Source organism: Epinephelus fuscoguttatus, linkage group LG13 (genome assembly GCF_011397635.1).
Source record: "Epinephelus fuscoguttatus linkage group LG13, E.fuscoguttatus.final_Chr_v1".
NCBI lineage: Eukaryota > Metazoa > Chordata > Actinopteri > Perciformes > Serranidae > Epinephelus > Epinephelus fuscoguttatus.
Window position 1 is genome coordinate 14,276,806 of NC_064764.1, and position 26,437 is coordinate 14,303,242.

Consider the following 26,437-nt stretch of genomic DNA (forward strand, 5'->3'; position numbering starts at 1 on the left):
GTGTGCTTGCTTTGTGTGTGTATTTTCTGTAGTGGAGGTAATCAGCCATTTACATTTCTATTTGTCCTTGATCTGCCCATCCTTGTATCATACAGTTACTGATGCTGCCCTCAAGATGGTGCCAATACTTCATATATCAGTGATAATTATTTTGTCTGTTAGTATGTTCAGACCACTGGTGCAGGTTGTAAGGCTAAAGAGACACAGTTTCTCAGGGTATAATTAAATTAAAGTTGTTTAGACTTATGGTTAGTGTAAAACCTTGCTGAACTTGTCTGGATGGTTGATATGTTTAATTTAGCAACTGTAAGCCACACTGAAGACCCCAAATCAATGAAAAGTAGGCACTGGGGAAAGACATAATAAAGCAAATATCAATCACATCATTTCCATTGTGTGGTTAGTAACATTGCTTGATCTTCCAGTCAATTAGTCCAGCACAGTTTGCCACCATATTTTTATGTCTCCTATGTTAGAATCCTTCTCACTGACATGAGACAGGACAAAATTTAATTTGTGTATTTTCACAATGAAAGGTTTAGCAATGATAACATGGAAATTGGACTGGATTAAATAATTATATTATAAAATGCCACGTTCATTTTACAACAGCTACAATGCAAACGAGAAAGGCAAGCATAAAAAGGTCCTGGTTTTAATTTGTCCAATCATTTCTCATTAATGTTAGTGAAATCTGCAATCATTTCAATGTATTACATTCACAATCAAAGACAAAATTCAAACACTCCCACAGGGGTGTCCATCTCATCTAAACTTAACAGCTCAATCTGCATGGAAAATTAAATGTACAATTTTCCATTTATTTTCATACGTCCACAGTAATATGATCCAATGGGAGCAATGGTGTAATGGCGTTTGTAACACAGTCTGCCAGCTGTAGCCCATTAAAAATGCCATGGTGGAATCTGAGGTCTGACGTTTGACGCTGATTAAAACTCTGATCTTAACATTTTCTGGGAAAATTTGGGATTTCATGACAACAAAACAAATGTGTTTGGATAAAAATTGCAATCAAGCCATTTTCTTTCTGCATGGGCACATAAAAGAATTAACTACTATTGGTATCAATAGAAAATGTTGGTAGAAAAAAGAAAAAAAAACATGTAATCACAGTAGAGAATTTTAACAATCACTCAATTTAAAAATAATTCAAGTATGTTATTGATCTGTGGCTAATTTCATATTTCTTATATTAACTGCTTGTTTTTAAGTGAGCTGATCATCTATGACTATCACTCCAAGGTTGTTGTTGAAGATAACTTTGTTGTTGGACTCCACACTGCAGTCTGGGTGCCGAAGTAACTCCAAGACACCAGCTTTCAGCTCAGGTGGGGCTGTCTTACTGAAGTCCTGCACCTCAGTGAGAAAATCAAGCAGCAGCTCTCCCTTCTCATCCCCCTCAGTGAAACACTCGGTGATATCCATTTGAGATGGCAGCTCGTAGCTCTGGTACCTCACTCCCTTGGAGTCCAGGAAGATTTTTATGTCTCCTGTGGTTACACACTGACTTATTTCTGTGTTGCAGAGCTGGTTCCTGTAGGTCCGCCACAGCTTTCCCCAGCCGCTCTCACCTGAAATAGATGACATGAATAGAAGAGTCTAAAGCCATGCTAGGAGCTCTGCGAGGCTGTACTTTGGTATAGCTGTGCTTTCAGCAAATTAATAGTAACATCAGTATGCTAAAATACTCACCATAGCAATGCTGAAAAATATAATTTTAGATCAATGTTCTTTTATTTCTAATGTGAACATGTATAATCCATGGGGTTGCATTTGCTATGGAGACTCACACCTTTTGATCCATTATCCAGTAGATTCGAAATCCTGTTCAACCAATTAGACAATGACAATTGCACACCTATTCTTGGTTGACTATATATGTGTTTGCCTTATGACTTCCATTTTGACACTGATGAAACAGAGCTGAAACGATCGTATGTTTGCACGAATAAAGGCCTATAATCAGTCCCTTTTTTCCCTTGGCAGCATAGACTGTATAAAATAACGGACGTGGCAACCGTGACATCACCCATAGGTTTGCAGACACCAGTTCTGTAGCCCTGAGTTGGGTATTTCGACCATCACCATGTTGGATTTTTGGAGCCAGAAGTGACAATATTTGAACAAGAGGGGGGAGCTGCAGAGGAGCGAAGTTTGGATCTGACTCATAGACTGTAACGCCTATATATATATATATATATATATATATAACACCCCCAAAAGCCAGGCGGCCCGCTCTCGAGTGGGTAGAGGTGACGTCTCACTGACTGATGGCCCAAACCAAGCCAAGCCAAGCCAGCCCATGACTATTGAAAAGTGGTTTAAAACCCCTTTTTCTTTGTACCAGGCTGTACGCATGTTTATTTCTACTGTAAAGTTGGGCACTTTAACATGGATTGACTCGCTTCTACAGCCAGTCTCAAGTGGCCATTTAAAGAACTGCAGTTTGACACTTCTGCTTGCTTGGCAGGCATAATGTTGACCACGGTGCAGCTGAGACATTGGGAGTTTTGCAGTTATGTGATCATAAAATAAAGTCTTGGACATGTGAACATGATGGTGGCGCTGGGGAGAAAGTCAAGCAATCACCAAAGTCACAAACATACATCATCTGATGATCGTGAATATCTGTACAATCAAATCCTCTGCATGTTGAGGTATTATATTAAAACTTTGTCCCGATTTAGGTGCTAGAGGAAAAGTCAGGGGATCATGGAAGTCAGTGGGATTTATCCTCTGTAAACCATTTAAAGAAGCAACAGACAGCATTTTTGCCTATATATATCATTATGAAAATAATGTGGGTTGCACAGGGTAGTATACACAGTAAAATCAGACTATCAGCGTTTACATAGGTTACTTAGTGACTTTGCAATAAGCTTCTGCCACCGGGGACGAATTTTCGCGGAAAAAATCTGCTTTACGGCAGGAAATACGTCATGTATTGCCAAACTGGTCGGTCAGCCAATCAAATAAGTGATGTATTTCAGTTTGGACCGAAGTAGAGAACATAATGATTGACAAAGTGACATTATAATATTAGCATATGGTAATATAATTCTCTGACTAATGTATGTTTGAGGTTGCACCATGTTTCACAGCAGCAAATGTGGAACTTCTGGCTGAACTTTGTGAAAAATGACAAGAATTTATTTAAATAGCAGCATAACTGCTTTACCCACTTACTCCATAATAAATCTGTACAGTATAAACCAGATTGCCAAAATGGGTTATGTCTTGTGTTTGTTTTCACCAACTCTGATAATGACAGCAATTGTGTTTTTTAGACAGATACATTGTTAAAGTGGGTTTCATCCCTATATGCACTGTACAGTTTGTATAAGCACTAGGTATACTGACTAACCCCAGCCCCAGCAATCAAAGGGAAGAAAAAGATAAAGCGTCTTGATAATCTAAGATTAAATCCATCACTTACCAGACACCAGAATGATAAGAAGCTTCCCACTCTTGTCAAGGAGACTTTGGAAGAAGCTGATGGTAGCTCCAGGATCCTTCACATAGTACAGCATCTGTTGATTTCACCACAGATAATGAGCTGGTAACTGGATTCACAGAGCACCTAATTATAACGCTATGCTAGACAGATGTTCTAATGGGATTAATTGCCGTGGAGCGCCGCCAAATGAATATGACCTAGATGTGTCAAAAATACAGTCTGTAGGCCAGGACCACTACGCCGGCAACACCAACCTGTATCATGTGAATGAAGTCAGCCTTCTTAGTCATCTTTTTCACTCTCCAGTGTTCCTCAAACTCAGAGGAAGTCATCTTGTTCCAGGTGAATTTGATGTAATCTAAATCTGATTTCTGTGACACCAAAACTGTATCAACAGACACACAGAGCGATAGAATGTGATTGATATATCACTGTGAATTCTGACGTGGTAACATTATTGTACAGTTACAATCTGTAGTGTCACAATAAATCTCTGTATCATATAACACGGAAAATATAATTTAACTCCACCATCACTTCAATTTCAGTGTATTATACAGTGATGTTAACACTGAAATGAACATTATATTCTAATGTTGACACGGAGTGCTTTTATTTTAAGCCATGACACTTGCAGCCGACACTTGTCACATTGTTAGAAATAATTTTGTAACTAATCTAGTTAATTAATAATTTACACCTTAGCTATGTAAAAGTACAGAATGATCAGGAGGCTCATTACATGATCTGCCGAAATTTTATCTTCAGCATTAACCAAAGTGCAAGCAGGAGCACTTTTTTTTTTCCTTCGACCTCTGGCACCAGAAAATAAAACCTCTGCCCTCTCCCACACAAGAATCCTGCAATATCCTTTGATCGCCAATCACCAATGAACTGCCTCTCCCCAGCGTCTGAGCTCTGTTTACTAGGACTTGAGGTTCAGCTCAGATTCTCAGCCCTTAAGTCTCCTCTGGCGACACAGTTTCAGAGTTTATGGCTTCTGACACTGAAGCCTTGGAGCAGGGAACCAGCTAATTACCCCAAAGAAAATGCAAATAAGCAAACTCATCAGTCAGCCAGGAAGGATCCCTGACATTCAAAGACTTCAAGTCATTCTTTTATTGCTTCCCATTGAAACTGTTGCATGTATTTAAAAACTGTAAGCTTAAACCCTGAAGATTAAGGAAATCATATACATTTGTTTCTAAGTAGAAGAACCTTGTCTAATAATTCTCATTAGTTGATTTTAATGATTCAAATACCATTCAATCTAATTATGTCACGTTTGGTTTTATTTTACCTCTCTTAAAGCAAAGTTTCCAAATCTGGCCTTTGTTATGTTCAAAAATTAATAGGGCAAGTCTTGAATATGACATTCTCTATACATCATTATCCTACAGCTGCCTGGCAAGATAATGGTAACCAGTGGCTGCTCCTGTTATAACTCTGAAACACTTGTATTGAGTAGTTATCCTCTTCAGGTGTCAAACAAATACTCTGATCTGGTCAATTCTGGTCAATATTCATCTCAACATTGAATAGCTTTCCTCTATTACTGATACTAATTAATTTTATGTGTACATAAAATTACCATGGGTTTGTCCTGTGTTTGCGTGATTACATTTCAGTCACTAAACATTTGGATCTATGCTGTTGTGTAGATCTTTGGTAGGCAACCTTTGAGACTGCCTTGGGCATAGTTACATCAACAGACTGATAATCATTATAGAATCTGTCTCAAAATGTTCAAAGTCCTCTACACATGCACATACAAATCTACAGTTCTGTTGTGTCACACTGCTTTTTTCTTCTATTGGGTGTCCACTGAAGAGAAATAAAATTCTAAGCAATAACTTTCATTATGATAGTTCAAGCTCTATTCGGTAAAAATGAATATTGGCATAGGTAAATTATAAAGATTTGTCTTTAAATGTAATCTTTTGTTGAGAAACTTGTATAAATACAGTTGTTTAAGGTGGAATATGTTGATGATTTCACGGCATATATAAAATAGGTATTAGAATGGATTATTATATATAATAAAAAGACTTTTGAAGCATTTTCTTTGATGTTTTCATGTGAAAAAAGGTTATTTCAAAGGTTGCTTCACAGATGTGTATGACTGAATTAATGCTCAATCAAAGGTAGTGTAATAAAGGATTGGATGGCTTTATAACAGCTCAGTTTTTTATTGGCGATTTCTTTGTATCTCTGACACAAATTGTGCGATAAATAGGAACAAAAACAAAATTCACAACATTGGAATCGGTATAGGCTATCGGCCAAATTGTTATTTTGAACAATGGTATCAGCCCATTTTACTGTACAGTCCGTGCATTCCTAATCTTTTCACGTCTAACTCAGTGAATTAAGGGGTTTATTTCAACCAAAGCAGAGTTGGCAATTGTTGGAGGTAGCGCTGAACACAAATACCGTCATATGGCGAACACCCTGGTGAAACTTCAAGAAAGTATGAAGGACAGAAAATCATATACTGCCAAAGCCTATTAGCACAAGAAGAAGAACAGAGCAGCAGACTTCAAAGACACTTCACAAAGGTGGGTATTTGCTGAGTAGCTTGAATATGGGACTACAAATACCATCCCCCTACTCCTGCAATACATGAATAACTGTATTATTAATGCACGAAATGTATTCTCTGCATTAAAAGAATAATAAAGAGTAAGCATATTTGCTGTTAGATTAAAAATTTAAACATATTTTGGAGGCATGTGAAAATAGAGACAGTATGCATTCGTGATATGTAAGATACTCGCGTTTTACCTCTGTATTTATGAAGCTGTGTGCTGCTTGGTTCCACCACCTCGTTATCCACAGTCACCCCTGGGTGCTTCAGACGGAGCTCGGAGAGCATCTCAAGGTCAATCTCACCTACATGCACAATGTAATTGTTGTTTTCAAAAACATCTATTTCTTGCACATGAAACTTTGGCCTACTCTCCCCATGGGACTCAAACGGTTTAAAGATAAGAACGACAGTATATGTAGTCGACCGCAATATCATCACAATTCAAACAGTGCTGCAGATTTAAGCATGGCATAGCTAACAGCACTTGGCAGTTTTGCAGGAAAAGATACATTTAATGTTGCATTAATCTCAGAAAAACCTTGACTGAAAGCTCAGAAGCAGAGTTATCACTACGCTATTCCTTTCAATATCATTTAGCCACAGGCGGGTGATTTTGTTCTAGTTCTTATCAAAGCTGACAAGTTGCCGCGTACAGGGGGTAAATCTAAGCAAAGAAGCCGATGTGGACAGGTGCTGAATCTTTCTGATTAGATTGAATAATACCTTGTGGGGGGGTTTGTAGTCATTCTAATGGATTTTACAGTCCATTAGAGAATCTGTACCATCGCTCCATTATGATACTGACATGACAACTCAGGTAAATTAAAAGAATTGGCTTTGACATAAGTGAAGTGTAATAGCCCTCATGGGCACATAGTGAGTTTGCTCAAGAACAAATTAGCCTTGCTGTATCATGAGTGCTGGAAACAATGTGCAGTAAAACCAAAGACTAGTGAGGTCGCTTTCTCTGCGACTAAGGTTAAAGATTAATCTGACAACTGGACAGATGCACACAAACCCTTGGCAGTGATAATAAGAGTAAAGGTTTTTACTGGTGCAGCCATAAATGACAGCAGAGCAATGGGAACAGTTAGAGCAGCCTGATTCAACGACCCCTCCTCACCTTTGCTGTCTGCTGCCGAGGTCGCTCAGCTATTTACTGTGTCACGTAGAACATAAGATAAGTTCAGCAGTGAAAGTGTCCTACACTGTGTGTTCTTACCAGCTCCACTCCCAACTCCAATGACATTTAGATGGCGCTTTCCATCTCCAATGCTGAGGGGAGAGCAGAAAAACACTTTGAGTTCTCAGAACAGTCAAATCTGGAAGTTCACATCCTCCAACCTGCCGAATGTGGGTCACATTTTGGGGCTCGTAGTTGTCAATTCTGCCTGACACGTCTGAGATGTTCCACGTCTGAAGCATCTCCAATACCAAGCCTTTGATTGTTGCTATGGCAGGTTCTGTCACTCACCGTCTGATTTTTAATAACACTATTACACTTTTATTAATTCACTTGTGAGTTGTATCTCTTCTGATTCCTCCCTGATGTGGTTCTTAGACAGTCACAGGGTTTAGATCTCTGCAGCATGGCGTCGGCCTCTTACAAGCTTATATCAACATAGAAAAAATGCAAGTAGAGAAATTTCCATTAACACTCATTGTCATTCACACACATATGCACAGCTTGTTTGGCTGGGTAATCTAATGCATATTTGCAATGTCAATTATCAGATTTTTTTCTGGGCATACCAGTAACACACAGCATGATAAAACCCGTGTATAATACTTACAGTACATATTCTTATTTGGGTTTTTAGTTTAATCATAACCAGATGACACTGCTGGCTGTTTCCTGCAGTAATGATTAAGACAGAGCGCATGATGATTAGCACAGGTTATGTTACTTCTTGGTGTGCGACAGAGCTCATCTCTCTCACCAGACTGCATTTTAATCACTTTTCTTTTATCACATTTCTGAAAGACACATGTGACAAGTTTATTTGAATGAGGTGTCTGTGCCTTTTTAATGATAAAATGTGTTTTTGACAGATAAATTCTCACCAGGACAAAGTTACTTTTAGCCCAGGGATAACACTTTTCTAACAAAAACACATACAAGTTTCACAGAGGCATGTTTGGGTATAATGAGAGGTGAAGTGTGTCTCTCTTTATCTGTCACTTTTTTTGGGGGGGGGGGGGGCTTCACTCACGTGTGTGTGTGTGTGTGTGTGTGTGTGTGTGTGTGTGTGTGTGTGTGAGATTACCTGGCCAGTATATCTGGCAGCATATTGTGGATGAAGTCCCGCATACACTGATGCTCAGAGGAGCGCTCCAGAAAAAGATGGAAGGCTTTCTGGTACCTGCTATCATCATCAACCAGACTCTTCAGTGAAGATTCCATGGCAAATTATCTGACAAAAAATATATATGTGTTAAAAAAATCAATCAACAGCTGAGGAGGTCAGAACTGTGTGTGTGTGTGTGTGTGTGTGTGTGTGTGTGTGTGTGTGTGTTTTAGCTTTCACGCAATTGCTGTTGCAGGTGAACACCTCTACTGTACACATCACCTGTCAGCCAAACAATATGGGCGGCACTGTGAAAACATTGGGAGTTAGAGTTTTGCTGTCATATTTGTCATCTTAAGATGACAAAGAAGAAGATAATTATAAGTATTTGAGTCAATGTATAATAGGGCTGCCATTATTTTTATTGGCAATTAATCTGTCAATTGATTTATTCATTTCATTTCAATTATTAGGATCCCCATTAGCTGCAGCCGAATCAGCAGCTATTCTTCCTAGGGTCCACACCAAACACAATACTATATACACGACAGCACATACTCACTAAAACAACACCAACCACAATGACAACAAGCAAAATATGATACAACAACAGAGAGGACCTTGCTCTAATCATAGAAAAATCAAAAACAAAATACTTCTACAGAGGTATAAAGTACAAATGACTCATATTTAGGTTATTGCACAAGGCATTATAAATGAAAACCAAAACCAAAATGGGCTAATGCGCTTCAGAAATGTCAAAAAGGTTTCACAGTGCTAACATCATTCTCATCATCCACACCAATATTACACAAGACATATAATGTAACTATTAACACTCTTGTAGTATATGATAAGATCATCTAGATTATATACTCTTTTAAACTTATGTAGTTGCTCCCTAATTATCATTAGATGAGGAGATATAGTTTTAGTGATATTCTAAAGCGATCTGTACGGTTAGGAAGCTGATATCTAATAATTTTTAAATATTATTTCTTTAAAACTACTCAGACTAATTTATTATCGAATTAGTTGGCGATTAATTTAGTAGTTGACAGCTAATCGAATTATCATTGCTGTAATTTATCATAGGTTGCAATTTTTAGATCTTTTGTTCTCTTATTGTCACTACATTATACTACACTCACTTAATTTACACAGATGTGTATTATTTTAATGCGTATTTACCCTCTATCCTATCCTCCTGTCAGTGCTGTCTTCAGTGTGTTTGAACCTGTTGCTGGAGACTGATGGGCTCCACCCAGTATGAACCGAGCTGTACTACAGCGGATCACTCTTGGCTGTAGGATCGCTGACACTGAGCATGTCTCCAGCAGCTGCACGCCGTATCTCTCCTATTATTATGACACAGCTGACCGTGTGTTTGCAGAAATGTTTCCAAGCACAGCGGAAACACAACACAGCTCCTCACACACACACACACACACACACAGACAGATAAGAAGCCTGTGGCGTCCCTCGCTGTCAACACAGCTGATCGCAATGCAAGCTGCCCGCTCAGTAGATGTCACAGATCCAGTTTTACATCATATTCAGTGTGCATGTGTTGTGTAAGGTGCACACACCGAGACAAAACGCGATATTTGCGTTCACTTACATGTAGTGCAGGAGGAGTATGTGTGTCCGGACAGATCTGCAGAGCAGAGCAGGCTGGAATAAAACCCTCCCACTACAGTTACAGCTTCCCTTAAAGGAGGGCCGAAGAACCCGTCAAGAAAAATCAATCCAATGACAAAACACTTCATACACAAGCCAAGCCCAACGCCTTAAAGGCCTATGAGTATTTGGGCATATTCACAAATGAAACGTTTGACTTAAAAGCATATTGCTAAAGAAGCCAGAACAAACGCTGAATTGTATTAGAAAGCAATAATGAGGGAGATTAAGTGACTGTTCTAATGTCTGTGTGTAAATAACAGTGACAATCAGTTGGGAGTAAGAGCAGCTTGCAGATAAAAGTTCTGCTGAATGAGGGAGCCTTTGGTTTACATTTGGATTATAGCTGTGCATATCATAGGCTAGGGAACAGCATAAAAGCTCAAACAGGGGACAGCTGCTCCTAAAGTAAATGCCATTAAGTATAAAAAAAATATAATAAAAATGTATTTGCATGCACAGTGTTGCCATTCATTTCATTTTTCATTACTTTTTATGAAAACAATAGTTTAGCTTCAGAGTTTCCTTGAGGCCAACACAGCAAGTTAGTGTCGCCCTGGATTTTTTCCATTGGATTTTGGCTTATTGCAAAAAATAAGTGATGTGGGGCATAAATATGGACAGTGCAGGCAGTATGGCAGTGCAGTTGCACAAGGGCCCATGGTTTGGAGGGGCACAACTGCCACCTGAAAATATGCCTGTGGTCAAAGACAAACTCACATTAAATGAAAAAATGGTGCAGTTTTCTAAATATGCCCTCAAAAACGTTTTTCTGTTTTTGTAATATTGTATCAATCTGTAACGATATGCTTATTCTTCATAAAGTAACTATCTTATGCCACTGGTGGCAAACAAACAGTTATGATGTTTACATGTTTTGTTCAGCAAAATAATCTTCACAACTTTCATGAATTTTGAAGCCTAATACAATCATCATAAGTTAAAAAGCTAACATTAGGCTATAAACAAACTACACCAGGGTCTCATGATTTAATGTGGCCACCACAACGAGGTTGTAAAACTGTGTCCAGCATAATTAGGTTCTGTAGTCTCATTTAGCCACTTGTTAGCAGCTTCAAAATTTACGAGTGGGATATTTACTGATGTATTTTATGTCATAGAACAAAATATGAAAGTCTCTTGAGCTTTTGTTACCCACAGACCATATTGGAGGCTTCTAAACAAAAACCTATCCAAAAAAAACCCACTGACTTTGAGACGAGGGGACCAGGAGTGCTAAAATGCTAACTTATTTTAGGGTTTCATGACTCAAGACATTCTATTCAATTATGCTTAAAATGCCCCCAAAAAACAAAAGCAAAACTACTATTCTATGACAGGCAACCCTGCACAATTATCTGAAATAATCATTACCAAATGTAGTCAAGAAATTGCCATTATTGTTAATAATGGTTATGGTGTGCTGCAGTTAACAAGCAACGTTAATGTCTTTATTACGTTATATTTGTCACATAGCCCACACAAAAAGTGAATAAGTTCCTAATGAAGAGAGCCCACATGTGGCTGCCTAGGGAAAAAGCGCTGTAACCCTAACCCTAACCCTTTTTGCTGAGCGCTCTGCCTTTTTTTTGCTACTCCAAATGCTTCTGGTTGAAAATCTCTCAACTTTTCAGAAAGGCTCTAGTGACATCACTGTCATTTCATGAGCGAGGCCAGTGGTTTTCCTAAGGTACATCAAAAGGCACAACAAAATCTCAAGGCACACCTGTACTTATATCTGCACATAATAGCTTCTATAACATGTGTTATCACTCTTATCATGATATAACACAATGAAAATAAGAAAAAAAAGACAGGTAGCTTTGTGATACTGTCTACTGTTAGTTCTTTTCTCTTTTCTTTCTGTGATAGGTTGTCTTTGCTCATGCTTTGTTGTAATTTGCTCCGTACAAAAAAGCAATCCACTGTCCCACTCACGGCTCTCTCCTTTTAAATGTTATCATCCCTCACACTGGCTGCCAATCAGGGCTTTCGATGTGTCACACACCAATAATTTCCACGTGCAAACGGCAACAAGTAGGTTCCCTGTAAAGGTTTTTTAAATTTAATTAAATTACATTTTTAGCCAGAGTTTACCTCTTTATTAAGAAATGTTTGCATACAACATACTGATACAGTCAATTTAAAATTCATTCATAACTTTTTGTGTAGGCCCAGTTGAATATTACAATAATAATGTGCAGTTATCACATAATCCCATCATCCCAGCATCACAGCACACCATTTGAGAACCAATGAGCTTGGCTAATGTCCACTGTTACAGCAAAAACAGAAAAGCTATTTTTTTGGCAGCAGATCGGCTGGTTGACAGTCGATATTGTTGGTGAGTGTCATGCTTTTATCATAGTTCACTCTGTAGGCTTGTTGTTGACTGTGTAGTCAACCTCTGTTGATGTAGTGTTATGTTAGCTACCCAGCTAATGTTAATGCCAAGATATTGTGGTCATAGAAACATACCCATGCAGGGCAGGTTTTTTAAAAAAGGGATTGGCGTGCCTAAGAGCTACCCAGCTCCCTGCCATCGCTTTTCTGCTGAAGAAAAACGCAGTGTGGACACAGGCCCTAAAGTGTCACTTATGTTACACTGCATATTAAATGTATATAGACAGTAGTAGCTTTAATTTAATGCATATTTTTATCGTATACTGTACAGCTGTGCTTGCGTATGTGAAATAAAATAATAGGTAATGAGCTTTCATTTTGATTTTTTCTTGTGAGGAGAGACCCCCAGACCCCCCATTACCTACACCTAGAGTCTTGACTCATTGCGACACTCCCCAATTTTTTTTTTCTGAAGATGGTCACTTTGGGATAAAAACAAGACTAAATGCTTTCATTTCTTTGCCTGTCCATGTCTCCCACATTTTAGTCGTCATAATGTCAGGCAGGAATTAGGCCAAGAACTCAAATTAGATTGTAATTAGGCCACAGACCCCATGTGATAAGATGTTAATCCAGGGAGTGAATCCTGAGAGGGAGATTTTAGTCAGATATGACTTAGTGGTTCATAATGGTGGTGTTTAGATAAAAGACCATAACAATTTCCCATTTTTAGACACACACCTCTGTGGTGAATATTTCTTATGGACATGAGCTGTTCCTCAGGAGATTCACTGCAGTCATCTGGTCTCCGCTGATGACTCCAGCACTCACACTCACGTTGTTTCAGGACTTTGCAACATGATTTCTGCATCATTTGGAGTCTTGGGCCATTAGAATCCTATCCATTTACAATGGGAACACTGAGGACATGTCCCCGCCACTTTTTGAAATAACTGATTTTGCCCACATGACTTTTTAAAAACAGAATATGTTAAAAATGTTCTGATCTAGGCTTGCAACACAGCAACACATAGACTGTATCTTTAAAAGATGAATAAAGACTGATTATGGATTGAAGAGTTGTGCAAAGGAATTTCACACAGCTAAATTAGGGCTTTATAATTAAGCAAGTAATTTCTTTTAGCTGTGAATAAACGTTTTCCTTTTGTTTGACACATTAAACACAAGATAGTTCCAGTGAGATCTGTATTAATTCTTTACAAAAAGGGTGTGAAAGATATGTAACACTAATGACAACATGTCAACACATTTGCAAGAGAAGACTTTCATTAAGCATTTTGTAGCAACCAAGAAAAACTGTAATATTTGAAAGCAGTACAGAATGCCTACAAACCTTATTGCATTATATTTTTATATTTTGGAATGTCATCTGCTGCCTGCATTTTGTGTTTTCCTTCACATAATGCAAATAAAGACATTTCCACCATAAATGTGTGCATAGAAATGTGCCTGACTGCAGTGTTTGATGCTCAACATGTTCTGGGAAAGGACCCAACCCATGCCATTTAAGTCCTTATGTCCCAGCCACTTTTCAAGTCATACTGTATTAAAGACCATTTTTGTGCCATCTACTAATTAAAGGATCACCATTATGACAATTATAACAGCTTTTCACTGAACAAGTGAATCTGTATATTAATTTGTTCTTGTGTTTACTTGATGTATTTTGCCTCTAAAACTGGCAGAGAAATCAATACATCATAACTTGTCCACCTGGAAGAAAAATATTTTTGACTGCAACATTCTATTTTCTGACCTCTTGCAAACATTAAACCTTCAGCTTATATAAAATACTGCTGGCAGAACACGATCTAAAGCTTAGAAACTTGACCATATTGCATCAAACTGTCCTGCCATCATTGGCTCAGAGTTCAAACCAGGCTGAACTTCAAAGTCCTTTATATTAATTACACAAGCTTGCACCATTTTATCTATCTGACCTCATTGTTCTCCATGTGCCACCTCCACGCTCACAGGTTGCAAGGTGCTGATCTTTGTACAAAAAGGATAATTATACCTAAAACCAAGAAGACAAAAAGTCAGTGGGCGGAAAAGTCTTTTTTCTTTTTATTTATTTTTTTTTTTTACCAAGCCTCACATCTTTGGATTGAACTCCCTCTTGCAACTGATGAAGCAGAAACCCAGTCAGACCAACTCAAGTCTAATTCAGTACCAGATACTCATTAAGATATCAAAGTAAACAACTGTCTGTCTCTCTGTCTCTCTCATACACACACACATTATACAAGACTGTAGCCACACAAAGGTCATATTTAATGAGAGTTTAAAGTCACACTTGCAGTGCTGTGAGGCTTTACAGAGCTGATTTGGTTTAAATGATAGCGCCAATGCTAACATGCTGATGTTTAGCAGGTTATACTGATGTGTTAACCATCAGAGGGCCCTATTTAAAGGATATAGCATGCTGCAAGTGCATTTAGGGCCTGTTCAGCTTCGTATTTAAGAGGTAAGCAGCACATACTCTGAGCAGAAAGTAAGGCGCAAGCAGTAAAGGGGCTGTATTTAGTTCCCTAATTAATCATAGATGTGTTTTAGGCATAACATGAATTCAACCACTCAGAGTGTTGTCTCGCATTTCCTTTCATGCCTGGAGCGCTTGCACGTGGGACCTCAGTCACTGTGTGTCATATAAGCAGCAAAACTAAAAACTGTAATTCCAAACTTGAGAGCGGAAACAGCATTAAACTTTAAGTTTCTGAAATAATCAATGAAGTTATGCTGTTTGTGCAGAGTACTCTCTTGATAGGGAGTCTGCTGCGGGGCAGCACCGGTCAGCAGCTCTACTTTGCTCTATGCTGCGTTCACATTGGAGAGAATATAATTACTTTATTCCTCAGTACAACCCATCCACACATCTTACTATCTGAACAATGTGCCTTTTAAATAGCAGGAAAGTGCTGCACCATTCTGACTTTGTTCCAGGTTTTTATTGGTCAGTGAGTCAGTCGCTTTCTGCTGCCTCAAAATAGCCATGTGACAACAACATGCCTGACCACATCTCATTTTTAAGGTCTACATGGCCCATGGATGCTCAGATTGACGGAAGTATATTTTGTACTTACACAACATGGGAGTTGGCTGTAAAAATGGCATCTGCATTAGTCTGAAACTAGCAATGACAGTTGTGCCGAGCTGTGAGTCACTTTGTGCCAGGGATAAGATAGGGCCCTTAGTTTAGTGTGTTAGCATGCATTTGCTAATTAGCACTTAACACAAGTGCAACTGAGTTTTTGGTCTATTCATGTTGGATTATAGTTAATCCAACATGAATGAATTTTACCAATGAATGTTGGTAATAGTTGCAGAGACATTTCACACAAAACCACAAATCAGGTGGGTTTCGAACCATTAATGTACGAACACAATTTAATGTCAATCCATCAAGTAGGTGGTATGGTTTTCACCTTTTGAGTCTGTATGTGTGTGTGTGTGTGTGTGTGTGATCCTGGATATTAACCCTAGGGGTTAATATGTTTGTTTGTTTGTCTGTTGACAGGTTTGTCACCACAGCAGTGTGATGCAGTCGAGCTACCGTACATCTAACCACCCCCACCCCCCACCCCCACCCCCACACACACACACACACACACACACACACACACACCTTACACCCCTGACCCACATTTAGTGAGATGGTCTCTGGTTCAGTCAAAGTGGCCAATCGACTGACAGACCAACATTGCCGTATAGTCCACTAGCATTGCTGTAATCTCTTTATCGCAGGTTAAGTAGAGAGGAAACAACTCAAACAGGCAGCACTGGAGTTTTAAAGACTCCCTCATTCCCCAGCCTGAAACTCTAAATCTCTCAGAAACCTCAGCATCTTCTATCGTCTGTAACTTACTAATGTCAGTGACAGTTGCACTCGCTGTTCGATAGCAGACATGTCATCATTCATCCATCAGACTCAGGTCTAGTGATTAAGACTGACTGCTGGGTAGTCTCAGGCATTTACACCGCTTTGGTCTTAACACTTTGATGTAAGTATCATAAAGATAAGGAGGGTCGTGTTGGTCCAGAGGTCGGTGGTGTACAAGCAACATGCAACTTTGATTCCTGGTTCAAGTCCAGCTTGTGGCTTCTGTTGCATGGTTGCATGTTTTCTACCATCAAAAACTGATGTTTAATACAGGCTTTATTCTGTAAATACAGTCCAAGAAATGTATAGTATTTAGTTTATTGTTTCTTTCAGGAAAATACAGTGAAATAATAAGTTTGGGAAACTAAAATATCACCAGCAAAGTGATGAAAAGTTTAAGAATTTCATCATTCTGTGGAGGGGAAGACACACATATAATAACTCTGTAATAAATGATAATAAACATTCATTATTTTAAAAGGTTATTCATTGTTCCCACTAAATATTCATCAAGCTCTGTCTCTGCAACAAACTACAGCACACTGTGTTTTATTAGAATGATCCAGCCTGCCGTGATAAATGAATCCTGATTAAAGCTAGACACGCCATTGTCAAACCGTCTTCACCGAAACCTGCAAATATGTCCTGAGAGCTACCAAAATGACATGAATTGGACATGACAAGATCAGCCCACGTCTTTGCCACCGATCAGATGGCCGTGACACAAGCATTTGATTTCAACCCTCCCTTAAACAAAAGTGACAGTCTTAAATAAATGAATTCGATGAGACAAAAGATTTAAACACTGCTTGCCTCACAACCTGTGAGCATCCTGGGACTATCAGAGTGGGAATCTGACTGGAGGGCAAGATGAATCTTATCAGCTGCTTATATATTCTGGGCTCTGCCTTGGAGCCTGTATCAGTAATTACATTTTATCAGGATTTGAGAGTCAAGGAGCCGTTGAAGATCATAGCAGGACTAGAGCATTTCTCTCACAAAGATTTCACCAAGTTTGAACTCTGAAATGCGCAACAAAAAGGACAGAATGCAGCGTTTTATTTGCACATGGTTCCACAATTTATTTGCATTTTTGTCCAGCTCTCCATGTACACACAATAGTAACACAAATAGCATGGTACTGTAAACAATGAGTGAGATTTTCTTGGATATAACCCAATAGAATCAGGTCAGAAGTGTTGGCTGTTTGTTGTTTTATGATGGAAATATGCCCAGATAACTTGTTAATTAGTTGATCCTGTTAGCAAGAAATCATCAAAATCTCACAATTGGAGTTCACGTTGACTTAACATTTACCATATGTCCCTTTGTCAGCCAGATATTAGAAACACCGCCTGAAAGAAACTACTCTGAAATGTTTGGCAACTTGTAAAACAGAATCTTTGCAAGGCCACTCGGCACACTCTCTGCCAAAATGGATCAAGCATGCCTACATACACACAGCTGCTGAAATACAATTGTTACAACATGTAACAACCATGTTTGCACAGCCGTTAAGATTATAGAGTTACTGCTAAAATACATTCAGAAGGCGGTCAGATAACACAAGACCAAATCTTTAGTTTGTGGAGGCAGAAAGAGAAACCGTGTCAGTTCTGGTCAGTGCCAAAACCACCAAGTATCAGGAAATTAATTCTCCACTGGGTTGCATGAATAATGCACTGAAGGATTCATGTCTAAATGATAATAAATCGAAGCATTTAGGGCCTATTAAGATGCTTTACTAGAAATTGTGGATGCTTTGTACTCCAAGTGGACATCCGACACAATTCCAGGGCTGAATAAAAGAAAAGTAATTATTTATGTACTCCAGCTAGAGAAACAGAAATAAGAGATAACCCACTTCATTAATATGTGCTCACAGATATTTGGTATTTGCTGTCTTTCATGTTTGGAGCCCTGTCTTTGTGGTGCAAAAGGAATAAACAAACAAACAAAAAAGGAAGAGAAGAAAGCAATCCTGTCAAAACTAGTCTCTCACCTTGCTGTGAGTCAGCTGACTTTGTATTTGGCCGTTATGGTATAAAAGACATGGTGTAAAAAGAAAATGAAGCACGACACCCCTTTGAAAGAAGTATACTTGCTCTAAAAATACACTGTGTGTGATCTCGTGGATAATTCTCTTTTCCTATTATCCGTTTTGCTGATCAGTGCTTTTTTTGTTTTGCATTTGATGAAAGAGTGTGTATGAGGTATGAGCTTTATCATGCTGGTATTTGATAATTTGCATTAAAGGTCTGTGTGTGTTTTTCTGCTAATTCTTGACTGCGTTTGTCGTTGAAGCAGTCTGCCATGTTTCAGGGACAAGATTCAACGATCTTGAGGTTGTTTCTTAATTTAGTCCTCAGTGGCTGTGACGCTCATGAGGATCAGGGAGGAGGAACTACTGCATCGTTGTATTGTTAAACTCAAGGCAAGCCTGCTTTTGGTTTCCACATATACACAACATATGGCATCATCAACGAAACACAATCTGACAGCAACAACTTGCATTACAATTAAAACACTAGAAAAGTCATTTGAAAGGAAAAGAAAAAAGTGAATAAGCACTAACGTAGTGCATAGAGCATCTTGTTTATTCTCAGAAAATTCAAAAAAAGGCTGTTTGTTTACCCAAAAGGCGTGTGACATTTTCTTTTACAAAGATCCAGCACTGATGAGACAAAGTCAAATGCCAAATGTTCTGTTGTTCCGTCTTTGAATGTCATGAGTGACTGCTGACTCGAGATGTTTCGTCTCCCTCACGACACAAACACAAGACAAATAATCAGGTAGTCCCTCTGATTCTTGACACACAAAAAAAATCAACACCTGTGGATCCACTTTGTCTTTGCCTTTTAGAAGTCCTTGTGACATGTTGTTGGCAAAACAGTGCTTCAACTGTGCGTTCACATTGCAAGCAGTTTAAAAAAGAAACTAGAAGTCCATTTTTCCCCAGAGACCTTCTGTCTCATTTTCACCATGTTCGGCTTTGGTCCCTCCTCTTCTGCGGGGAGGAAAGTTCTGGGCTACACTGCCCTTCAGCAGCAAATCACGTGTGATCGTCGCTGTCTGTCTGCTGCATTTTTACAATACAATTGCCACTACAGCAAATAGTCACCCCCAGTCGACAATAAACAACAATCTGAATGCAGTCAGGAGTCTGTCCGAGGCTGAGCGCGTCCTTATGAGGTATAGCAGCCTGGTTACATATCCATGTCGCCATCGTAGGCCAGGGTCAAGGGCTTCTGCGGTGGAGGAGACGTCTTAGTGGTTTTGGATGGCTTACTGAAATAAATAGACAAGAAAGAAAAGCTGACAGTGTATCTGACTTAGCAGCACAGGGCAGCCCAACTTGATTTCAGTCTCTTACAAAGAATCCCATTATCTGATAGCAGCTGCACGCATCAGACAAAATACTGCAAGGAATATAACTCATACTTGACAGGGTGTTTTTCAAGGAAAGCAGATGGTTAGGAATTTGCTTTGTTTCTCAGAGTTTAGTGTGTTGTGTGTGGCCTACAATGGCGCTTTTGTTCTTGAAATTGTGCACAGTGAGGAATCTCTTAAGAAAGCAATATAGTACATACCAGACCAGGAATGATAATGCAATAATGAAGAGTATTAAGATGAATCCAACGGCAGTCACGGCGTAAACCCACAGCTTTACTCTTCCATCTGTGCAATCAAAAAGCAGCAGTTTTAATACAAAGTTTTAAATATATTTACGGCTAAATCTTTTGTCTGGAGATCTTCAGAATTTTTTTTTTTTTGCTCACATTTCAGAATAAAGCAGCAGGTTTATTGCTACTCTTCAAACATACTGCAGTGGAGCAACTAGAATGCCTTGACATTTTTGTGGTCCACTGAGCTTTTTTTTACAGCATATAATGATGAGCCCAAGTAAAGACTTTGACCTAGAATGGATTCCACCCCCGGCCCAGTGATCCTAGAGCTACAAAGGCAGGTTCAAAGGCAGGAATGATCTCAGGCACACTGGTCGAGCTGTAAGAGGATTTCCATTTCAGTACCTGGGCCAACAGGTCGTAAGGTCCACTCGCTGAAGAGGTCTTGGGCCTGAGACGGCCCGGGTTTTAATCTTCCAGAGTTGGTTTTCACATCAGCTTTCTTGTTGTTGTCCACCCCCGGGGTTCTATTGCAGTAGTCCAAGAAGCCGTGCGTGGTCATCACTTCAGTGTAACCCTTCTCACACCCACACACTCCGCTCTAAATAGGGGGAAGAACATCATTTGCAGCCAGCACAAAACTGCAATCATTACTTTCCTATTGCTGCAAAACACTGCCAATAAAACTGTCTGCCATGTACTGGGACTACTCTGCTTTACTCTACTCTTTCAAAATACTCCCTACTATTAAAGCAGGTTGATTTATCCTAACCCTGACATTACACTGTGCTCCGCAGGGGGTAGATTACATACAGACACGTCCCAGATTCATCCCAGACTGATGAAAATGAGCCAGGCCAAAAAACAAACAAACAAAAAAGACCCCAGACTGGAATCAGTTGCAATAATGATAACGTTTTATGGCATTTCATCTTCATAAAGCATCTAAATAAGAAATAATAATAAAAAAAAACATGTCAAATGCTCCTTTCATGCATCAGTGCTACGTTGTTTTGCATTTTTAAGTGCAGTTACATGGATGGTACTCTAAGGGGCAGTCAAACTTCAAGCTTAGACTATTCTTTGTCATTTCCAAGGCTACTTGTGTGCAGTCCCCCCACCATCTAGGTGTACTCCCTAAATGACACTGAGCCCACATTCATTGGTATTAATGTGATTATCATTTAAATGCCTGTTCTTGACAATTAGAAATGTCATCTGTCAAAATCCATTTCACTCCTCACCTAGAATGTGGCAGCGGCAGGAAACAGCCAAAAGCACAGTGAGAATTAAAGAGATCACAGCTGCCTGATCAAAGTGTAATGATCTTACCGGCGTGCAGTGTGAGAAGGGTTTGGTGCACGGAGGATGGCAGTGTCTGACCGTGGTCGGCCTTTTCTGCGGGAAACACCCCCCTGAAGGAAGACAACAGGTTCTTATTTCTGTTCCTCTAGCCATTGATCACTAAATTAATGTACTGTCACATCTGATTAATGGGCTCAGTTGCCTATCAAGGTCCCTGATCAATCTGTGAACATTTTAATTCCAACATGGAAAATTGCATGTCAAAATATCAAAGAATAATGCCTTGGGCTCTTGCCTTCTCTGCAGAGGGAGGTTATTCCTTCTGGGCTCATATTTGCCAGAAACACTTCCTTACAGCGATAAGATCACATTCACCCACTATTTACAGCACATCAAGCTCGCCTAAAGCTTTCGCTCCCACAGCGCTATTACCTTTGTTCTGTTTCTTTACGCCTGCTTTTCTTCCCACAAATACAAATGCATGATTATATTTATATGGATTGTAAGCCTTCCAGCTCAGAGTCTGCCTTATTGATTACTTATGTTAAGAGGGAGAGGAGGAATCAATGGAGGCTCCACTGAGTATGGGCAGATCAAATAAGGTGTTAAATTCAACTAGAACACTATACTAAAATTATTCTTTGTGAGTGTGTGTTGCACCGTGTGTGTATGAGTGTGTGAGACAGAGAGTTCACACTGCAGGCTGTCATGCACAATTTTGAAGTGATACCATCCGATTTTCTGCAGGGGGTAAAGTAACTGATTTGTAGGGTATAACCCATATAAAATATAATGATACTGTAAACAACAATTATGCAAAAGATATCACATCTGTTTTTTGTGTCCACCCTTCTTGCTTATTTCCAAACGTTTCAATTATCTCCTGAACCGACAAGGAAATCTAAATGTATTCCTAAACCACCTGCTACAACCACCTCTGCCAAAATTACCGGTGTGACAGCTTTTTCAGATGAATGAGAGAAGATTCACTTACTGTCATGGCAACGCTTACAAATTCCTTTTTGAGTGATCAAACAATCTGATATTGTAGCACATATCCATGTGATCCAGACTGGATTGAAAAATGAGACCCTGTGCAGCTTTTTCGCTGTTCACACTGATTCAGTTCAGTGCGGGGGAATAAAAACAGAACTGGGACATTTTTGGCTGCAGTGTGCATTAAGCCAGATATACATAGATATTCGTATTTCTATAGCAGTGCGTGTCTGTGTGTGTTCCTACGAGTGCTCCTGCACGACGCCCCTAGGGTAGCCGGAAGACACGGCAACTAATCACCTGTGACATTGACACCATCTGAGCGCTGACACCACACTGCTCTCTCATTGTTGCTCCATCCTCCTGTCCTCCACTGGTAACTGTGGCATTTCCCCCCTGCAGCAATGGCAGAAAGGCAGAAATGATGCTCATTAGCAGTTTGTGTTGGGCATAAAGCCCTGTCGTTGGGCTCCCATGGACATTAACCACCACTTCCTTTTCTGCCCCACTACTCCATATTATAAGGTAGGACACATTAAAAGAAAGGGGCACCATTTCCTCTGAAGCAGGCTGCTACAAGACAAAGGCCTCTTTGGAGGAAATAATATGATGTAAATCGGTTGGAAATATATAAAAGCCTCTTATATCATAAAAGGAAAGTTCTTATTTTCCTGGGGGGAGCTACTGGGGAGACTGAATGGCAAGATTACAAATAGAAGAAACACTGCAGGAAAGGGCCTTAAATACATGTTCTATATTTAAGCTACACATTTAGCTTCACATGAGTGCAGTATTAGAATGAAAGCTAAGTACCTGACAATTACATTATACATGCACCTTTTAAAAGCGACTAATAATTAGGGGAAAGAAGAACTGGCTCTAAACACACTAAAGACTTGGTGGCTAATAAGACATAAAAGTTTGTAGGTACAGCAATCAAAAAAGTACAAGACCATTTAATGAAACAATGGAACATAAGTTAAGAAGCTTATGATAGTGTACAAAAATAAACTCAGTACATGTAAGAAGTCAATGGGTCAAATCAAAAAGATGCCTTCATCCAGTTTATCAAAACTGGATAAGTATTGTGGCAGCTCTGACTCTTCTATGTCCAAATACTCACACTTAATTAACAGCCTTTTAATCAAATTTGTAATTTTTGAGTGCAAACCTGTGTCACAGCTTCAGTGATGACTTTAAAACCAGTTAGTAAGCACTTGTTATACCACGTTTTGGCATTTTACCGACACACCGACAGTTTTATAGTTAGTGAAATCCAAAAGCAGCCTCCAATTCAAATATCTGTTATGAGCTGTGGCAGTGTGTGGGCTGACGAGTGTATTGTCACGGTGCAAATACCCTCATGAATTTCCAAGGTAAAACTGCCCCAATACACGTTCGAGTGTAGTTTCAAGGGCAAAGGAGAGGGAAAAAAAATCTTTCTGTGGCCCTCATGAGTACATCTGATGTGTATTGAATGTTTAAGATGATTTCCACATCATTGATGCATCTGGAGGATTAGAGGCTTTCATTCTTAAATATCCCAGGCTTAGTGATGTGTAGGATGAGGTGTTTTTTTAAACCCCCACAAACCTGATCCACTGAGGAGCCATTCCAACCCACCGACCCGCACACATACGCAATAATCAATCAAACTAAAACTGGAGCTTAAAGTTTCTGATAATGACCATTGCTAATAGCAAACTATTTGCTAGTACGGGATTCAGTGTGGACAGAGATGCTTGCTTGCTGTTAGGACACAGTGTTAGGCCTAAATATTCTAAGAGGGTAAGTATTTTAGGTAACACTTTACTTGAAGGTATCTACATAAGAGTGACATGACATTGCCATAACTATGACATGACACGGTCATGAACTTGTCATAAACATTATGTACATGTCATAAACGTTTATGACTGCTGTCATTAAGTGTCATTCGGTTTTTGTAATGACAAGTTGACATTGTTTGGGTTGTCTTGATTATGACAACTTGACATTAATCAAAGTGACATTACCAGAAGTTGTCTTTGTCATGACAAGTTGACATTAAATTTGTTTGGGATGTCCTTATTATGACAACTTGACATTAACCAGGATGACATTACCAGAAGATGTCTTTGTCATAACAACTTGACATTAACAAGAAATGCACCTCTTTTTGTGTTTATGACAAGTTGACATAATGATTATTTTTGTTATGACAAAGACATCTTCTGCTAATGTCATCCTGGTTAATGTCAACTTGTCATTATGAGGACATCCCAAACAAATTTAATGTCAACTTGTCATGACAAAGACAACCCAAACAGTGTTAACTTGTCATTACAAAAACTGAATGACACTTAATGACAGCAGTCATAAATGTTTATGACATGTACATAATGTTCATGACAGGTTCATGACAGTGTCATGTCATAGCCTACGTAGATACCTTCAAGTGAAGTGTTACCGTATTTTAACTGTACAAAGTATTTATTACAGCATATTGGGCCTCATTCAATAATATGTGTGTAGAAATGTTCTTACTCTACACATAAAATAAGCGCGCACGCAAAATTACCGTCAGATTCACAACACCTGCGAACTGGCTGATTTTGTTCTCGTTGTCAGGAAATCAGAAACATTCTAAACTGACAGGGTCCTGCCAGCTATTTGCAATCAGCATGCTGCCACGCCTCTATTTCTCTACATAAGGAGATACGTTTGCCTTGAGATATATCATGGAGAAAGCTGTGAAGTTGTTTCTATGCACATATTAAGGGCCTAACACCCCAGTGTCAGATTGCTGGTGAGTGTCTGTGAATGTCTCCCCAGTGGGAAACAGCTGATACGCTGTTTGTCACACTCTGCAAACATGTTCAAACATGTTAGTCTCTTATTATACTACTACTACTATTAATAGTAATAATAATAATATCATGGCACTATAAATTGGTGGGAGAAGCCATCATTAGCCTACAGGCATATTCAATAAAAAGAATAAAAATCCAAACTGTTACATGTCAATATGGATATTCACATATAATGTAGTGGGAGCTGGAACTGGGACGCTCGGTTTTTATGGTAGAATATACTAATTATGACATTAATTATGAATTATGGGCGGCACAGTGGTGTGGTGGTTAGCACTGTTGCCTCACAGCAAGAGCGTTCCTGGTTCAATCCCAGGAGGGAGCCCTTCTGTGCACAGTTTGCATGTTCTCCCTGTGTCAGCGTGGGTTTTCTCAGAGTACTGCGGCTTCCTTCCACAGTCCAAAGACATGCAGATTCATTGGTGACTCTAAATTGCCTGTAGGTGTGAATGTGAGTGTGAATGGTTGTCTGTCTCTATGTGTCAGCCCTGCGGTAGTCTTGCAACTGCGACAGCTAGGATAGGCTCCAGGCTCCCGCTTACCCTCAAGAGGATAAGCGGTTACGAAAATGGGTGGATTAATTATGAATTATTATGCATTTAGTGAAAAGGTAAAGGTGAACATTATTTGTTTACATCATTTGTGATGTGATGGTCTGAGGGAATTCTAAATTTGCTCATCTGAAAAAATGTAAGTAAGAAAATATCAGTTAATCCCAGATTTGTGCTTAAAACATTCATACACACGTTTTCAGCACAGATTTGTGCCTACACACTGTTTGTGTGGCCCATTGTGACTCGAGAGATTTAAATATGTCAGAGTTCAACAGATTTTTCTGGTCAAAAACCGGATAAGCAAAACCCTGAGCACAGCAGTGCTGATGATAAAGCTGCTGGCTGTGTGTGTTTGAGAGAGACTGAGAGAGAAGGTGGGAGGTGGACTTATAACTTACTCAGAACGCAGCTTTGTCACTTAATGACCTGCCTCACTGCAACCTGCGATACATTCTAACATGCTTACCCAAACCGCCGGCCTCTGGGTTGTGGGTCAGCCCTTGCATCACTACCAAGTCTTGTCCCCGAATTGTTTGTCCATTTATAGAGAGTAAAGGTGAACTTGACGGCAGTTAAAACCTAGTTGTTGCTGACCTCCAGTGGTTGGGGTTCTCTCTAATGGCTACAGTGATATAGAAGTGTACTCAGGGTGTGTCCAATACACATCACAGCTGAGTTTGATAACAGGTGTAAAAACCTTCAAGCTTTCAACCACAAGAGGCTGGTGCAACAATGCTTTTCATAGTATTAACTTGTCCTTCAAATGAATAAATAATGTCTTTTCATTAACAGATTTTTAGGTCTGCTGAGGGTCAGTGAACGAG

The 26,437-nt window shown here is 39.3% G+C and overlaps 2 protein-coding genes across 4 annotated transcripts in view; both read right to left on the reverse strand.

The window, feature by feature from the left end:
* Positions 1-269: 269 nt before the first annotated feature.
* On the reverse strand, positions 270-10,060 carry LOC125899943 (histamine N-methyltransferase-like). Of its 2 annotated transcripts, none has more exons than XM_049594622.1 (7): positions 9,978-10,060; positions 8,336-8,482; positions 7,291-7,343; positions 6,263-6,370; positions 3,733-3,863; positions 3,458-3,551; positions 270-1,592 (listed from the first exon to the last, which is right to left on the reverse strand). In XM_049594622.1, the coding sequence occupies exons 2-7, from the start codon at positions 8,470-8,472 to the stop codon at positions 1,228-1,230; spliced, it is 888 nt and encodes a 295-aa protein (XP_049450579.1). In that variant the 5' UTR covers positions 8,473-8,482; positions 9,978-10,060; the 3' UTR covers positions 270-1,227. The 2 variants fall into 2 exon arrangements, with proteins under 2 accessions (XP_049450579.1, XP_049450578.1); XM_049594621.1 differs by lacking the exon at positions 9,978-10,060 and adding an exon at positions 9,548-9,854.
* A 7,293-nt stretch (positions 10,061-17,353) lies between these two features.
* The window catches only part of thsd7ba (thrombospondin, type I, domain containing 7Ba), a 261,412-nt gene continuing 252,328 nt past the window's right edge, over positions 17,354-26,437 (reverse strand). For both annotated transcript variants that reach the window (XM_049594673.1, XM_049594672.1), the window contains 5 exons: positions 22,508-22,603; positions 21,239-21,321; positions 20,312-20,507; positions 19,871-19,958; positions 17,354-19,568 (listed from right to left, as the gene is read on the reverse strand). In XM_049594673.1, coding sequence (XP_049450630.1) covers positions 19,487-19,568; positions 19,871-19,958; positions 20,312-20,507; positions 21,239-21,321; positions 22,508-22,603 — 545 coding nt within the window. In that variant the 3' untranslated portion in view covers positions 17,354-19,486. The remainder of the gene's footprint in view (positions 19,569-19,870; positions 19,959-20,311; positions 20,508-21,238; positions 21,322-22,507; positions 22,604-26,437) is intronic.

Bases quoted from the DNA above. Each gene is read 5' to 3' on its own strand.
- LOC125899943 (XM_049594622.1), bottom strand. From the start codon at position 8,472: ATGGAATCTTCACTGAAGAGTCTGGTTGATGATGATAGCAGGTACCAG. The intron at 6,371-7,290 runs GTAAGAACACAC...TTGTGCATGTAG, and splicing joins TGGAGTTGGGAGTGGAGCTG to GTGAGATTGACCTTGAGATG. The intron at 3,864-6,262 runs GTAAAACGCGAG...CTGTTGATACAG, and splicing joins ACAGCTTCATAAATACAGAG to TTTTGGTGTCACAGAAATCA.